We start from the raw sequence: 18,452 nt of genomic DNA on the forward strand, positions 1-18,452 counted from the left end.
TAAAATCACCCTCCTAAGAGATGATGGTGGCCTGAATTAAGGCTGATGACGTGGGGATGAGGAGGAAGGACAGGTTCAGGAATATTTGAAAGATTGATGATTATTGGAAACGTGAGGCTGAGGGAGACAGGAAGGAGCCAGATTTCCAGCTCGGGTGACCAGGTGAGCAGTGGTACCATTGGTTAAGATAGGTTATACAACGAGTAGGGTGAGATCTCTGGGAATTGATGAGTTAGGATTTGGACCTGCTAAGGTTCACGGTGCCTCGAGCATCTCAGTCCAAGTGGAGAAGTCCAGCAAGCATCTGGGTAGGTGGATCTGAAGTTCAAGGGAGTGGTCAGGGAGGGAGATAGAGATTTGGAACTCACCAGCCTGTGGATGGTACTTGAAACCATGAGATAACTTGACACCTCCCAGGGAAAGTCCGTGGAGTGACAAGAAAAATGGGACCTACCAGCATTTTCAAGGACAGCTGGAGGAAGAGAATAATTATGATGACAATGATAATGATAATGATAGAGCACGAGTATCCAGAGAGGTAGAGGAGAATCAAGAAAACAATGGCACAGGGGAGTCAAGGAAATACAGAGCGCCTGAAGAAAGCAGCGAAAAATCCATTGACAAGGGGCCAGAAAAAATGCCCAGTGGACTTGCTTAAGAGGTGACCTTAGCAGGGCAACCTTAGCCATATGCCTCAGATTGAAATGGAGAAGTAAGAGAGGGATGGAGGAACTGACTTTGAAAAGAAGAAAGATCACCTTATCAGAAGTTGGGGAGGGACTGGAAAATGGGGGTAGATATTTATATGTTTCTAGGGGAAGGAAACACAAAGTTGAGTGAGGTCAAGTGTGATGACTTAAATTTTCTTGAGGTAGAATGCAAGACACCTGCTGAGAATGGAGGAAGTGGGGAGAGTAGGTGGGTAGTGATGGCTGCAAAGACTGTTTAAAAGGATGGAGAAGGTTGAGAATGGCCATAGGGGAGACTAGGGTGGGTACCTGGCCAAAATGAATGGATCAGCGGGCTATTTTGTGGGCTCAGATGAATTTCTGAATCCAGCATTTGTAGTTGTTATAAGTTTCACATTTAGGGGATTCTTCTCCAAATGCACTAGGAGTAGAGAAGGTGGCTTGTACCATCTCTTCCTTGTCCATGTTGAGGTTTTCCTGAAAGGTGTTACCAACGCCAAGACCCCCATGCTCCCCGACCCTGTAGCCTTGCCTCCTTAAAGAGGCCCAGAGTAACAGAAAAGGCAATGGCTATTTATTCTGCTAAAGCTGTGAATCTTTTGTTAATTCTGTAATATCTACCTTGCCACAAAAACCAGGTCCAAGCCTGGAATTTAAAAGTCCAAGGTCTTCAGCTTCCTCTCAGTTTTCTACCTTCCAATCTCTAGGGTAACCCACATACCAAAAGGTTCTTCTGATGCTTATTTTGTCCGAGGGCATGGGCTATCCTTTGCTAGCCCGCGATTCACACATCTCCAGATTGGCCCTTCCCAGACTCCTCAGCATTGAGCATCTGAAGTTGGGTAGATTCTATGGGCCAAAAATCAGAAACACCCATCCCCCCCTTCCTTACTTACTCCCTTGCTCTAACTGACTTCAAGCTGAGTGGCATCCAGACAAAAGCAGAAGTGTTTTAAGGTGATTAGCTAGGAACACAAGGTACAATTGAAAATCCCTTGAGCAAACAAGTGTGTGTTTGATTTCTCTCCACTTCCCTTTGGATGTTAATCCTTTAATATCCAAATCCTTCCTTTTGATTAGCATTTGGTTTCTGGTGATAAATATGGTACCAGCTTCATTGGTTTATCGTGAGGATTAAATGTGAGAAGTAATGGGTGCAAAGCACTCGGCGGTGCCCAGTGTGTTCAGCCTTCAGTACGTGCTGCTCCTGTTTATAGAGAAGCATTTGCATGAAGGAGGGACTGCTGGGGGGATGGGGGGAGAACAAAGGAGCCTTCCTTCACCATCCTTTGTGGTAAATTGTTTATCTTACCTGCACCCAACCAGCCCAGTGTATGCCTGGTAGGCTAACTACAGTCACACCTCTGTACCAATCGTGGAGAGCCACATGGGTGGGAAACTGCAATAAAAGGAAGGTCCACAGCAGGCTTGCGTTCCCATGGCCAGAGAAGGAGGAGGAACTCTCTGTGTTCTCACTTCCAGGTAAGTCCTGCTTCAAGCCCCAGCAGTCTTTCTCCTGATCCTGGGGGCCTCCCCCAACCCTTGACTCCCTGGAATTGCTAGGGCTGTTTGTTTCTGGAAGCTTTCAGAACCCAGCAAGGAGTTTGCACCCTGGCCCTTGTCAAGGGCTCCAGATATCACTCTATGTCCAGTTCAGCCATGACTCCAGGCACCTGCTGGCTGCTCCAGGGCTAAAGGTGCCCCTCACCCTTGTCCCTGGACACCCCACCGAGAAGACAGGCCTCTACTTGGGATTTTTTTTTTTAATATTTATTTATTTGGTTGCACTGGGTCTTAGTTGCAGCAGGTGGGCTCCTTAGTTGCGTCTCATGGGCTCCTTTGTTGTGGCATGCGAACTCTTAGTTGCAGCATGCATGTGGGATCTAGTTCCCTGACCAGGGATCGAACCCAGGCCCTCTGCATTGGGGGCGTGGAGTCTCATCCACTGTACCACCTGGGAAGTCCCTCTACTTGGGATTTTATCTCTAAGAATTACCAGTCCCGGGCTCTCTCTCATAACAGATTCACGCTATCCCTTCCAGAAACAGACCTCTATCTTCAACTGAAGTCTTACAGAGGCTGTATGAAGTTATCCAAAGATTTTTCCATTTGAGGAGAGTTTCCCAGAAGAGGAAGTGTTATTTATTTGCGTGCTGACAGGCTCTTCACAGCTCTTTGTTTCTATCCACTCCCTCCCCATTTATTATTCATTCATCCCTCAAACCCCTATCGAGCAACTCTTGTGCGTCAGACAGTGTGCAAGGAGCGAGACTGGGCTCAGTCTGACATGGTCTCACAGACATCTACACACACAGAGGACACTTTGGGCTCTCTTAGCACAGTGCCTGATGCACAGAACTGAGAAAGGGAAGCCGTTACTTTTGTCGGTAGGTATTCATAGCACCGTCACCCACCCCCCTCCATCCAGTCTCCAAGAGCCACTACCTTGACCTGAGTAGGAACTACCCTGAGACCTTCTAGGACATTCTGCAGTCCTGGCTGGCTCTAAGCTTGCCTTTTGTTCTCTTGCTGTCAATCTCACCCATTTGGCAAGTCTCCTGTTCCTGTTATACTACCTCCTTTCTTCAAGTCATACCTGCTTTAAAGCAATACAGCCCTTCATGAAGGAAGCCATCGGTCCATTTCTAAGAATATGGGCCTGAGCAAGCTATTTCACTTCCAGCACAGTGCTTACACACAGGAGGGGCTCAATAAGTATTTCTGGGATTAACTTACTCTGAGTCTCAGCTTCTTCATCTGTAAAATGGGAGGAATAATAATACTTTCCCTGGAGGGTGGTTCGGTGCCTTAAATGAGCTAAGGTATGCAAGGGGCTTAGTACACGTGCTAACTGATGTGAGTTCCCTTCTTACCCTTGCATGCACCCAAGGGAACAACCTCTGTCTCCTTGATCGTATCTGGGTCTCTCCCTCCCACAACGCCCCCCGCTGCATGGATAATCTGCGGGCCACTGAGTGACCGCATGTCTCAGTTCATGGGAAGGATGGCTCCTGTCCTGTGGCTGGCCCTGGCCTCCTGCATTCTGACCCTGGCATCTACAGAACAGCAAGGTGAGTGCTCTGCTCATCTGGCATCTCAGACGCCCTGCAATACCTGGAGAGTGAGCAGGGAAGTGCAGAGAAGGTGCTTCGGGGTCACTGAGGAGACAGGGGCATGACTAAAGCAAAGGTTCAGAAGCCGAAAGTCGAGGGAAACAAGATGAGAGAAGCTGGAATCAGTCACAGTCTCTCAGAGAGCCAAATCAGAAACTCTCCCTCAAGGACAGTGGAAGCCAGTTAACATAACTTCCCGTGCCCGGATATGGGGGCGATCAGAGAGCCCGGGGTTCACGAGGACACGAATCACCCAGGCACTCTGTGCCTTGTTTTGGCAAGTGCCTCTCCTTCGTCTGAGTCAGTTTGCTCATCTGTAAAATGAAAGGACTAGGCTTAGTGATCTCTCTGTGGTCCTTCCAAAGACCCATGGATTGGGCATCTTAGAAGCTTGTAGGAAGGGTTCTCAGGCTCAACACAAGGGTGAAAATTTCTGCCCGTGTCACCTGTGGAGGGGGCTAGAGGGACTCAGCTCATGGCCTCCCTTGGGAAAATACAGTGTGTGCAGGAAAGAATCCAAGAATAACAAGTGCAGTGACTCCTTTCCTTAAAACAAGCATGTGCATAAGCAAGGCTTGAAAATGTCTTTTCTAAAAATTCCCTCTAATATGATCCCAGCTTTGTGGGGATGGACAGAGCCTTAGCAATCAGCGCATCGGTGCTGGGCACACAGTCACCCATTAAGTAGCTTGTGCATCAGGGAATAAAAAAAGGGATGTGATGTGACCCTGGTAGGATATACTTAATTCATCATTAAGGCACTCACACTGTTCAACATATCAGAACTAGAGGAGAGAATTAGCTTAAACTACTAGGCCCCAGGTGCTGTGCGTGGCATTTTGCACCTACTATCTCATTTAACCAGCCAACAATCCTTTAAAGCTTTATTTTCCCAAATGGAGCATGCCTATCCCGAAATGACTGTGAGGGTGCAGAAATTCTTAAAGAATTTTTGGGGACTTCCCTGGTGATCCAGTAATTAAAATTCTGAGCTTCCACTGCAGGGGCCACGGGTTGGATCCCCGGTCAGGGAACTAAGATCCTGCATGTCGAGGGGCACAGCCAAAAAAAATTTTTTTGATAGCTATATATACTTTTCTTCATGGGTATTAAACAAAATAACTAGTACATCATACCTATGGTATCACAGCTATTATTCCTTAGGATGAAACGAATTTATAAAGAGAGTCATTGAAAGAAACACATGAAATAAGTAATAGGACAGGTGGACACACGTGTGGCAAACGTCATGGCCTGAGGCATGGGAATGGATGAAGTTTGGGCACCATTAGCTCACAGGTGTTGTTTTGCAGAAGGGTCTCAGGGGAGTTAAACCATCTGCCAAGGTCACCCAGTCAGCAGGCACAGAGCTGGGTTTAAACCCAGACTGAGCAGCCTGTTGGCTTCCTCCGCCCCCCACCCCACCCCTGCTTTACTTGTCTGCCTCTTCACGCATCACAGTCCCTGAATCTGTTAAAAGCCATGAGATCAGCAATCAGAAATGGTCCTGTTAGACCAGTGGGGGGTAATTTTGCTTCTCAGGGGACAATTGACAATGTCTGGAGACAGCTTTGGGGAGGAGTACTCCTGGCATCTAGTAAGAAAAGCTCAGGGACGCTGCTAAACATCCTACAGTGCCCAGGACAGCCCCCAGCACAGAATTATCCAGCCCAAGCATCCACAGTGCTGAGGTTAAGAAACCTTGTGTTAGATCTTCCTCTACTGATAATGGACAAATGTCTATGATATATTAAGTAAAAAATGCAAGTGGAAATGGACGTATATACACTACCAAATGTAAAATAGATAGCTAGTGGGAAGCAGCTGCATAGCACAGGGAGATCAGCTCCGTGCTTTGTGACCGCCTGGAGGGGTGGGATAGGGAGGGTGGGAGGGAGGGAGACGCAAGAGGGAAGAGATATGGGAACATATGTACATGTATAGCTGATTCACTTTGTTATACAGCAGAAACTAACACACCATTGTAAAGCAATTATACTCCAATAAAAATGTTGAAAGAAAGAAAGAAAGAAAGAAAGAAAGAAAGAAAGAAAGAGATGCAAGTGGAAAAAAATAAGCTCTACAACATTAAACCCATTTTTATTTAAAAAGAACTGTATTTTAAACATATGCATAGAAGGGGTCTAAAGACTGTACAACAAATTTGTGGTTACTTCTGGGAATGCAATGGACTCTGACAAGTTTCATTTCTACTTTATTCATTTTAATGACCCCGATGTTCTTAATGCCTGTAATGTACCACACAAAGGCCTCAGGATTATTCTGACCCCAAGGTGATGAGGGCTGGTGGTCAATGAATGGATCATGTTCTGCTTGTCCTCACTGGGGCCCCCAGCATTTCCAAAACAAAGTGTGTCGGGGATAAAAACGCTGTAGGCTCTGGGGTTTCTCTGTACACCTAAGCATACTGTTACTCTCCAGGTTACAGAAACCCCACCAGTGCCAGTTCCTACGAGCAGGGCTTGGAGTGTGGAGCCCCTGGCACCCCAGAGGCGCAGCTCTGTTTTGACCCCTGCCAGAATTACACCCTACTGGATGAACCCTCCCGAAGCACAGAGAACACGGGAGAAGACGAGAAATGTGACAGTGACAAGCACGGCTGGTACCGATTTGTGGGAGACGGAGGAGTGAGGATGCCGGAGGACTGCGTTCCCGTGCACCACTGCCAGACGGCTGCTCCCGTGTGGCTGAATGGTACCCACCCCACCGTCGGGGAGGGCATCGTCAACCGTATCGCCTGTGCCCATTGGAGTGGCAACTGCTGCCTCTGGAAGATGGAGGTGCTGGTGAAGGCCTGCCCGGGCCAGTACCACGTGTACCGGTTGGAGGGCACCCCGCAGTGTACTCTGAGATATTGTACAGGTGAGGGGAGCAGGGCTACCCGGTGAAGTGCCCAGGGTCAGTAGAGAGAGTGGAGCGGGTCAGGAGGACCAGAACAGCAGAACAGCCTCGACTCAGTGCCTGTCAGTTATTGCCCAATGGGAATGTTGCCCAAGGGCTGCCAGACCTTCCAGCATTTCAAGTAAAGCCAGAAATTCGGATCTGAAGGTGAAATCTCCTGGTACGTCTATCCACGTGTGTGGCATAATATTAAGAACTCAGACTCATTGAGGTTTAGATTTCACTTGGGCAGTTTAATTTAACTCTCTGAGTTTGGGTTTTCTGATCTGAAAAAAACGGACAATGGCAAAAATAACAGCAACACAGCATGCATTACAGTGCCTCTGCTCCTGTTCCAAACACTTGAAACCATTCATTCCTTTAGTCCTCTCCTCAACTTCATGAGACATGCACTATATAGTTAGTTCAGATGAGGGGTCTGGGGCACAGAGAGGTTCAGCAGTTCTCCCAACATCACAGAGCTGGAATTGTGGCAGAGCCAGGTTTGAGCCTAGCACCCCAGCTGCACGATCCAAATGCTTAACTGCTGTGCTACCCCCACCCCCATGTGGTCACCGCGTGAAATGAACGAGCTAATGCATGGAAAGTACTGGGAACAGCGTCTGCCTTGTAGTAAGAGCACTAGGATGCACCTCCGAGGTTCTCACCTCACTGGATTAGGAGTCAGGAAATTCGAGTTTGTGGCTTGACCCTTCCACCAAGCGTGGCACAAGTCTTCCGTGCCCTGTAGAATGACAAGGTTGGCCTTGGTGGCCTCAGGTCCACCCTGCTCTGCATCTTATCCTCTTCCTCTGCACCTTACCCCAGACCCCGCCACCACGCAGCACAACTGTGAGAGGACCTGCCGCTCCAAGGAGGAGTGTCGCTTCGTCAGCGGCACCTGGGACTGCTTCTGCAGACAGGACCTCAATATCTCTGGTGAGCGCTGGGATTGGGCTGGCCTAGTGGGCAGGGCAGGAGGGAGGGAACTTCAGAGGGTCTGGACAAGGTGTGGACCAGAGTCAGTAGGGATGGAACTGAGGTCAGGGGATGAGAGTGCATGAAGCCAGTGAGTTTGCAAGGATTGGGGGCAGGGATGGAGCACGTTTCCAGGTCAGCCACTGGACCGTGGACTCAGGAATGAGTGGGCTTGACCCATGAGGGACAAAGGATGAGAACTCTGCAGGTGTGGAAGTTGTGTCCAAATATCTGCAGAGTCTATACATGAGGAACAGGGGCAGACTCCTGTGCCAGTCCTGGATTGGCCAGGTGGGGCCTGGGGCCTGGGACAAGCCACCTACACTCTCTGAGCCTTAATGTCCTCATCTGTAAAATGGGGATGAGATAATAATAAAAAATACCCACAATGCAGGGATTTTATGAGACTTCAATCAGAGCAGTCCAAATGGGCAGGCTCTGGAGGTGATGTTTTGTTCATCCCAGTAGGTAAGCAAACACAGTCAGGTGACCCACGGGTAGACATGCCACAGATGAGCCCTAAGCCCTGGGTGGGGATTGGATGAGCTTCCCGCTGAGATGATCTCCTTCCCTCCGAGACTCTAACAAGGGCCTCCGATGCTTGCTTTGGGCACAGGCCTGCTTTCCTGTGAGCACACTCCCAGTCGCTGCAGACGAGAGAGTGTTCTAAGCAGAGGGGCAAGAAGGAGCCCGAGTTCCTCATCTCTGGCGACAGGGGTGTCCTTCTACTCCAGATGCAGGGAGGGCACCTTTCACAGGGGAGACTTAGTTCCTGCCTTCAGGGAGACAGAGAGGAGGGTCACAGTGTCCCTCTTGCATCAGCTGTACCTTAAGTAACTTTAATTCAAAATAATCAATGTACCATTAAGCATATTTTGGGGCGACCTGCTCTGGGGCTCAACAGGAACCAGACACGAGAACCTTCATCAAGCCTGCACACAAAATGCTTGGAAAGCTTGGACCAGGGGCATCTCTGCCAACTCCGCCTACCACAAGCCTGGGTGTGAATCCCACGTGGGTCCCAGGCCCCCTCCAGTCTCCCCAGCCTCCCGTGGGCAAGGTGGCTTTGTCAAAGGGCAGAAAGTGTGAGCTCTGCCCGCTACTTCCAGGCTTCTGTCCACTCTACCTCCCTCCCTCTCCCAACTTCCCAGATGTGCACAGTTTGCAGCCCCAGCTGGACTGTCAGGCCAAGGAGATCAAAGTGTCCCTGGACAAGTGTCTGCTGGGAGGCCTGGGTTTCGGGGACGAGGTCCATGCCTACCTTCGGGACCAGAACTGGAACTGCAGCAGCATGATGCAAAGAGAGGAGAACAACTGGATATCGGTGACCAGCCCTGCCCAGGCTGGTGCCTGCGGAAACATTCTGGAGGTGAGTGGTGTTTATCCCACTGCTGCCAGAGTGCGGGAGCTGGGCTGGTGGGGCCTGTCTCAGTAACTGGGAGCCCTTGGACAAGTCACTTAGCCTCCATGGGCCTCTAGAGGTATGTGAGCTTACACATGTTTGTCCAGGAGAGAGCTGAGAATAGGTTTGATCTTAAGCTCAGCAAATGTAAGTTATGATTATGATTATTTCACTTAGGGATGAGGTGGGAAAGGTTCACAGAGGACCAGGCATGGTGGTTCCTGACTGTTCCCAAGGGTCAGCAATTTATTGTTGTAGTTTTTGATCTGGGGTCCTCAGTCCCCTTCCCGTAAAGTGTCAGTGCCACAGCGGGAGGAGGCCCATTGCCTCCTTGAGGTCAGAGGGCAGGGTGTCAGCTTGACTGACAGCATCAACTCTGGAGTCACACAGACCTGAATCCCAGATACACTTGTACCCTCATCCACATAAACATATGTGTGGTCTTGTTTTTATGCCAAAGAGAAACCAAACCCATGCCATCTACAAAAACACCCTCTTCTTGGTCAACGATTTCATCATCAGAGACACCATCCTCAGCATCAACTTCCAGTGTGCCTACCCGCTGGACATGAAAGTCAGCCTCCAAACTGCCCTGAAGCCCATCGTAAGGTATGGCACTGACCCTTACTTACCCTTTGACCCGTAACCCTGACTGACTTCACGACATCTTAGGACGTCCACAGGATGCGCCCGCCTCCTCCAGGAGCTTCCGTTCATTCGCTCGTCCACTCCACAAATATTTGTTGATTATGTATGGGGATGTTCGGCATGAACAAGGCAGGCATCGAATATTTTGTGGATATTAAAGATTATTACTATGAAACAATACAACAACATGAAACAGTGTTAATTAAATACACTAAGGAAGGGCTTCCCTGGTGGCGCAGTGGTTGAGAGTCCGCCTGCCGATGCGGGGCACACGGGTTCGTGCCCCGGTCCGGGAAGATCCCACATGCCGCGGAGCGGCTGGGCCCGTGAGCCATGGCCGCTGAGCTTGCGCGTCCGGAGCCTGTGCTCCGCAACGGGAGACGCCACAACAGTAAGAGGCCCGCGTACCGCAAAACAAACAAACAAACAAACAAAAAAAAACGCTAAGGAACAAAAATGCACAGCAATTTCATTTATCTTGAGGAAGAAAGGCATTAACAACTAACTATATCAAAAATTATTTACAAGTGAGATGCACGCAGTGTGGGGTAGGCTCGGAGTGCTGTGGGATCAGGGAGCAAGGGTCCCTGACCTAATCTTGGTTGGGAGCACAGTTGGGGGCAGGAAGGCTTCCCTGCAAATGTGGGATTTAAGCCAGATCAGCTTTGATTGGATAAACAGCGCCTGTAACTCACCAGAAATAGAACCAAATAGCAATTTGGATGGAATTCAATTTGGGCAGGGGCTTTTGTCTTTTGTTCACTGCTGTATGGCTGTGCCTGGACTGGGCCCTGTTGAAGGAATTCCTCAGCATTCCTAGACTTGCTGGGGGTCCTTCTGGGGGTATCAGAAACCCAAGGTGCCCTTCCCATTCCCTTATTGCCTCCTGGGCTCACAGAATGGCAGGGTTAGGATTAGAAATCTTCTGGTTCAATTTCTAGATTTCAGTCTGTAATGTGTTGGGGCCCAAGGTTCATAAAAAATAAACATTAAAGCCATTTTATTTATCTTGTTAAAATTGGTGTTTCATTGAAGATTATGGGGTGCAGGGAAGAGGTCTGCTGCTAGAAACTGTGAGCCCACAGAACTGGTTCCAAGCCCTATTCTACAGGTTAGAAGACGGAGGTGTTCTTTGAGTGAAGGAGGTATGTCTGCTCTCTGTTGCAGGGAGAATTTGTAGGAATCCTGGAGCCAGACTCATGTGTTTGTCAAGTTTAGAAGGTAGTAAATGCTTGATTTAAATAACTGATTGAATAGTTCATTTAGGAATCAAAGATGTGCCTCTGCCTTCATAACCCAACACAAGTGTGGGACTTGATTGATTTTGTTCTCACTGGTCAAAACCTGAAGTTTCCATTCTTGTGGTTTCTCTGTTTTCAGTTCCCTGAACATCAGTGTGGACGGGGAGGGAGAGTTCACTGTCAGGATGGCCCTCTTCCAAGACCAGAACTACACATCTCCTTATGAAGGGTCTGCAGTCGTGCTGTCTGTTGAATCCATGCTCTATGTGGGCGCCATCTTGGAGAGAGGGGACACGTCCCGATTTAACCTGGTGTTGAGGAACTGCTATGCCACGCCCACTGGAGACATGAATGACCCTGTGAGATATTTCATCATCAGAAACAGGTACCGGACAATCTGGGGTTATCTTTTGGCCTAAATGAGGTTTGGGGTGGAGAAGAATGATCACCTCATCCCTGTCTGGCAGTTGGGTAACTTGGCTTGCCTCTTTTGGAAAATAATTTGGTATTACATATGATGACCATACCCTGTGACCCAGAAATATCACTCCTGAGATCGTAGCCTTAAAGGATTAATACAAAATAGGTGGGCAGGGTAAAGAAATGCCAATTATTTTTCATTTCAGTACCTTTTATAACGTTGGCGATAGGTTCATAATTCAAAAACAGGGGACTTTTATACAGATGTTAACGCTAACTGAACAACATGAAAATAGTGTAACTGTTATGGGACAAAATATTATTGAATATTGTTAACTAGCAAAAACAAAGGGAAATGCATATCTATAGATCATGATTCAAACCGTGGTAATAATACTAGTTAACATTTACCATAGAGTTTAGCTGTATGCCAAGCACTGTACTAGGCAGAATATAAGGATTATCTCATTAAATGCTCACATCAACCCTAGGAAGTGCATATTCCTGTCCCTACTTTACAGATAAGAAAAGTGAGGTTCAGTAAAGTAATCGGCTCACGATCGCTTAACTAGAAAGTGGGTTGGGTTGGAATTTGAAATCAGTCTGTCTCGTTCCAGGGACTGTGCCCCCCCCCAACTTAAACCGTGTGGGCTTATGGGTAACATTGTGGAGGAAACCTGGAGGAATAAAAGTCTGTGTTATAGGTTGGAGAAAACACTTGGAGGGAGGTGGGGAGGCTCTTTAATTCTCTCTGATGCTATTTTTATACTGGGTACAAATTAAAGATGCAGCCAAGGGCCTCAGGCCCCCTGAGTTGCTCTAGAAGTTAAATCCCTGTGCCTGTCACCCTCCCAGCTGCCCAAATAAACGTGATTCCACTATCTACGTGGAAGAGAATGGGGTGTCATCGGAAAGCCGGTTCTCAGTTCAGATGTTCATGTTTGCTGGAAATTATGACCTAGTTTTCCTGCATTGTGAGATTTCTCTCTGCAATTCCCTTAAAGAGCAGTGCCAGCCGGTGAGTATCTCTTTGGACTGAACAGCTATTCAGTGCCTGACATGGGGCCTGGTACCTCCATATATATTTATTGGAATTATGGATGGATTGAAAGACGGGAGGGAGGAAAGGAGAGAGGAAGGGAGAAAGGGAAAGGAAGTTAGATGGATGAAGAGATGGAAAGATGGATGGATGGGTGGATGGATGGAAGGGAGGGAAGGAGAAAAAGAGGAAGAGAGGGACAAAAGAAGGATGAATGGATGTACTTTAAGCCTCCAAAAGCCCACAGGTAAGCAATCCTTGTGTCCCCAGGAAGTATATCAGATGAAAGAGCCTGTCCTCTAGGTTTCCTTGGCCCAGGACATTTTAAATGATTTTAATAATAGTTGACTTCTTTTAGTGCTTACTCTGTGTCAAGCACTGTACTAAAACTTTTATATGCCTTATCTAATTTAATTCTCACAGCAACCCTTTAAGTAGATTCTTTTAGCAACCCCATTGTACATATGAGGAAACTGAGCTCAGAGAGGTCCCTTGCCCAAGGGCCACACAGCTAGAAAGTATCAGAGCTGGGGTATGCCCTGGCTGAGGTGTAACTACAGTGCCCATGCTCTTAACCCAGATTTAGCACTGCCTGCTAAGAGGTGGCATTTCTTGAGTGCTTGCTATGTGCCTGTGTGCTGCAGACATACTTCCTTTTAACCTTCACAACCAGGAAGATACTATTTAATAATAGTAGACAGGTATAGTCATCTGTCCCAAATGAAACAGCTAAAAGAGGAGAAGAGATTCAAACCCAGGTTCATTTGACATGACAGTGAGAATTCTCTAGAGAAAACCAGACATCAGAATTAGGATCATAGAGGGGGTGGGGCTCCATGCTTGGGCCGGAGCTGCCCATTGCAGAAGCAGCCTGGAGAGGAACGTGCCTTTACATTTTGACATAATGAGAATTCTCCATCCCCACAGTCTTGCTCGAGAAATCAACTCCGCAGTGAAGGAGTGGCTATTGACCCAGCCCGTGTTTTAGATCTGGGACCCATCACTCGCAGAGGTAAGAAGTGGCCACGTCCTAGTGATAACACCAGCTGGCCAGGTGCTGACAGTTAACTGCAGATGCCTGGGGTCACCAACCTAACACCCCAGGGCTTTTTCTGCTTCCTCAGTGCCCCCCACTGGTGAATACATCTTTCCAGGAGATGCTTTGGGTAATGATAATCGCTTTTGCCACATGTGCTGTGCGCTAGAGATCAGGCTAAGCTCTCAGCATGCACTGACTCACTTAATCCTCCCCAGATGCTTCCATTTTACAGGTGAGAAACTGAAGCTCAGAGAGATTAAGTGACTCACCCAAGATCACCCACTCACGAGCAGCTGGAGTTAGCGCTGAACCCAGCTCGGTCTGATTCCAAAGCGTGTGTCCTTTGCCTTTTCCCTCCTGCCAGGTCCCCATAACTCAGTCTAAGTCCTAGACCAACTTTGTTTTCTGAGGAATGACTGTGTTTCTCAAAATCCAGTTACAGTGTTCTGGGGCATGACATAGGAGAAGCTTTCCAAGTGCTCCTCAAATTTTCATCCCTCCATCCCGTGGGTTAGCAGTACCTGTGGTAGTTAGTCATGTTTTTTATTCACACTGGAATGGCAGAATCAAGAAATCCAAGAAAGTGAAAACATTTTTTTTTGTCCTAGAGAAATTAGGATGCAGTAACATTAATAACAGTAATAATAGTAACGGTAATAATAATACTTTGTGCCTGGCACCATACCAAACACATTTATATGCATTGTCACATGAGATGTTCACAACAGTCTAAGGACGTAAGCGCTATTACCACTTCCATTCTCCAGATGAGTAAACAGGCTGTCTCCTGAAGAAGGCTCTGCCTGGAATTGTCCTGTCCTTTTATTGCCTCATGTGTTGTCACAGGGTAGCTAGGGGAGGGGGCAGGAAGTGCTAGGAACTTCCACTTTGCAACCAGACAGACTGGGGTTCAAATCCAAGCTCTTCCGCTTACTGGCAGACATTGCTGAGCCTCAGTCTTCTCATCTGTCAAATGGGGATGAGAACAGTTTCCTCACAAATCTGTCAGGAGGATTAAGTTTCATATGCATGATAATAGATGCTTCCACAATGTGGATTGTCCGTGACTGTGATGGCCAGGTCCAGGAGGTCTTGGAGCAACTATGGCTACAGTGCCACAGTCAGTCAGTGGAGCATGACTATGGAAACCCTCACCTTCTGCTCTTGTCTCCAGGTGCCCAGTCTCTTGGTGTCATGAGTGGAACCACCAGCACTGCAGGTACATCATTTTCTCCTGCCTTTCCCACAGCCCTCCCTCCCAACTCTCCCTCTTTTTAATTCAGTGAATATTTAGTTATAGCCTCTTCTACGTGCCAGGCCCTGTGCCGAGAACTGTGGACCGTGATATAAATCAGACCCTAGACTGGCTCTAGAGATGAGCTTTCACAGTGCAGCAGGAGAGCCAGTCATTAGACAGGAACTGTTTGTTGAGCACCTACTGTGTGCTAGGCTTTGCTCTAGGCAGTGAAGTTATAATGGTGAACGATACAGGCCAGACGCCTGTCCTCATGGAGATTGTGTTCCAGTTGAGAAATAGATAACAGAAAGTTAACAATGTAGTTTAGAAATAGAGGAGAGTGATGTGATAGAAAATTACCAGCATGGGTTAGGGTTAAATGACCACCTTAGATAACACAGAAGTTCATTTCTCTCACACATAAATGAAGTCCACAAGGCAAGCAATCCAGGGCTAGCAGGGCAGCACCATGAGGTCGTCAAGAATCCAGACTCACTTCGTATGGATGAGGGAAGGCTAGCTCCTAATAAAGAGAGGTAGGCTCTGAGGGCACTGGCTCCGGGCTACCAGAAGAATCACAGTCCTTAGGAGCCTCTATCCAGATGATCTCATCCCATGTTCCTCAGTCCCCAGGTTTTTCCAGCCAGAGCTCTGACGTCGTAGCAAAGCTGCCTAGACAGACCATTCAACCATCATTTAAGCTTGGCAACTATATTGAGTCCAAATTTGCTCTTCAGCTGTATCCACTCTCCTATTGGCTGTAGATAAGGGCTTCTTACAAGCTAACTAACTACCAAAGAGACCCTCTGGCTCCCTCACTTGGCCCTAACAATGAAAACTCCTCAGTTACTCATCCTTCTGCAGTAGGGCATTACTATAAAGCAGTAATAATTAACCAATGCCAGTTCCCCTGTACTTAAAGGCCTGAATCATTGTACTGGCCAGAGAATTCCCCCCTCAACAGGGACTTTCTCTTGAGTCACTAATTGGTGAACATTTTAGCAATTATTTTGCTACCTTATGATGGGAACTACTCATGCCACACACATTAGTTGGGATTGGGTTCTAAAAAAAAAAAAAAGAATCCAGCCTCCTTCCATCTCACCCCTCTACCATCTTTAGGGTGTGGCCATCACCTTCATGGTCCAAGATGGCAGCCAGAGCACCAATCTTTATATCTAGGCCAGGATTGAGGGAACTTGGAAGAAGTCAATGACTTTTAAGGAACAATCCTGGAAGCTGACACCTTATACCTCCACTTACATCTCATTGGCCAGTGCTTAGTCACATGGCCACACCTAGCTGCAAAGGAAGTTGGGAAATGTAGTCTTTATCCTGGGTGGCCAGGTGCCCAACCAATGTGTGATGGTTCTATTACCAAGATAGGAAGGAAAATGAATATTAGAATGGATAAATGGTCAGAAAATTTTTCAGAGGAGGTGATATTTGAACTAAATGAGAAAAAGGAGACAGGTGTGCAAATATTAGCAGAATAAGCCCTGTAGGCCAAATGAACGCCAGTTGCAAAAATGAGATAGGCATATAAGCAGATAAATCACAAGCAAGTAGGTAGTGCAGAAGGGGCACACAGAAGGGTAATTAACTGTATTGGATAAGGTCAGGAGAGAATTTCTGCATGTGTTAACATCGGAAAGGGCTTTTGATGGATGAATTGGAGCTCAATAGGAAGACAAATCTAAGAAATATATTTTGGCCCAAAGGGAAAGCAATGCTATTAAGATTTCACTATCCCCCAAAATGGGCTATGCTGGTGAACCCAGACATGAAAAAGTTCTACCCATCCTCAAATCTCCAACTAGATAACAGTCTAAAAGTTTCCAGATAATCTCAAGTTGTCCTCTCCATGCTCAGTGCTAACATTCAGACAACACTCAGAAAAGCAGTGCTCATTGGAGAGGGGGGTTAGAGCTCAGAGCAAAAGCAGCTGGAGAGCAGGGACCTCAACCTCGTTCATTTCTTCCAGTCCTTCAGGTTAGCACAGTGCCGGGAGCAGCCTGGCTTCCCAGTAGCCTTTGCCAAATTGACTAATTTCTCGGTGGGTAGTGGATTCTGGAGCCTTCTGAAAATGGAGGGAGTTACTGTGACCTGGTAGCAGAGTACCACAAGAGGGCACCTATGGTTTCATTGCTTGCTATCTCCCACAAGCATTTTTGATGTTTTAGAATTCATTAAACATCAACCTATGTTTCATAATTATAAGCTGATTGTCATATACTAATATGTTTCTGAAAATTATGATATTCTTCTCCCCCTCCCTCCTAAGGACATCAGCAAGTTACTCTGAAATTTAGGGGACAGAGAGCCGTTATAATCTGGTATTGGGTGGAGGGGGCGGTGCATACCTCTCCCAGGTCCTCCAACATGAGGCAGCTATGATCCAGGATCCAAGCCCTTCTTTAACCCTGAGTATACAGTAATGTTTAGAAGAGATATGAATCCAACCTCCCAGATCTTAGAGTCTGATTTTCAAAATCAACACTTACATGGTGTTTACCATGTGCCCGGCACCGTTCTAAATGCTTGCTATGAGTTCACTCACTTGCCTTACAAAAATCTCACGCAGTAATAGCTGCTAGTAATGTTTCTATTTTGCATACAGGGAAATTCAGGTTTGGAGAGCTTCAATAACTTGCCTGGGTCTGCACAGCTAGCTGCAGAGCTAGGATTCTAAGCTAAGTAGTCAAGCAACAGAAGTAGTGCTTTTTAACCTCCCTGTCCTTCTGCCTCTTCAGTATTAGTCACAGTAAGTAATGCTAGCTGCTGTAACAAACAATCTCCATCTTTCTGTGTTTTTATACAACAGTTTATTTCCCATTAAATCACTGGAGGATGCAGTTCAGTGCCTTTGCAGTCATTAGGAACTCAGGTTCTTACCTTCTGGTAACTTCTGGCAACTCTACTGTCCCCCACAAGTCCTCTCCTGGATCCTCTGCTTCTGGTCCCTAGATGATGGATGAGGGAGCAGGGAGAATTATGTAGGAGGTTTTAAGGACCGGGCCTAGAAGCAGCTTCTACCCACATTCCACTGGCTAGATTCAGTCATATGGTCCCACCTACCTGCAAAGGAGGTGGGGAAAAGTGCCTTCCAGCATGCTCAGAGGAAAATGAAGTTTGTTTGGTGGTGGTGAGACAGCTTTGCCTCTACCACACGGCCCTGTGCCACCTCCCAGGGGCTATAACCCAAAATAAATATTAAGGATACTCTGCCTTTGTCATCCTTGTAAGACAGAAGATAGGGATGCCACCTCATTTTGGCTGCTGAATTCCAAAGCCCACCTGACAGTCCTCTCTTGCGTTTCAGTGTTCCTGGTGGCCTGGCCCATGCTTCTCCTGCCTGTCCTCCTGGCTGGGCTGTTCTGAGAGCTCAGCTGGCATCTGGCCTTGAAGCTCGTGTTCTTCCCTCTGGCGATGGCTTCCAGTCACCCTTCAGCTCTGCTGATTCTCTCACCAAATCACATAGACAGTCTCCAGGCCTGACTACGTTTTGAGAAAAAGAAGATTTTCGCTTGTTTAACACTCGCAGTGCCTTTGTATTCCTTTTTTTCTCAGGTGGGTGCCCTGCCACCTGGCCTGGCCTGACTTCCTCATTCATTAGCAGGATCCTGAAAGCAAATTTGCGATGTGCTTCTGTGGCTACAAGTATAGCACACGTTCATAACTTCAGGGAAGAGGGGCTATGTCAATGGGGGGAAGGGGCGAGGGAATTGCTTGTAAAAAGATGCCT

The 18,452-nt window shown here is 47.5% G+C and overlaps 1 protein-coding gene across 1 annotated transcript; it reads left to right on the plus strand.

Moving 5' to 3' along the window:
- Window positions 1-3,672: 3,672 nt before the first annotated feature.
- On the plus strand, window positions 3,673-18,088 carry GP2 (glycoprotein 2; the record flags this gene model as incomplete). Its single annotated transcript, XM_082670804.1, has 10 exons — window positions 3,673-3,760; window positions 6,245-6,685; window positions 7,532-7,642; window positions 8,833-9,050; window positions 9,544-9,692; window positions 11,112-11,357; window positions 12,248-12,410; window positions 13,359-13,443; window positions 14,645-14,689; window positions 18,030-18,088. The coding sequence occupies 10 exons, from the start codon at window positions 3,673-3,675 to the stop codon at window positions 18,086-18,088; spliced, it is 1,605 nt and encodes a 534-aa protein (XP_082526930.1).
- Window positions 18,089-18,452: the final 364 nt, after the last annotated feature.

This window comes from Grampus griseus (genome assembly GCF_964374135.1).
Source record: "Grampus griseus genome assembly, chromosome: 14".
NCBI classification, from domain to species: domain Eukaryota; kingdom Metazoa; phylum Chordata; class Mammalia; order Artiodactyla; family Delphinidae; genus Grampus; species Grampus griseus.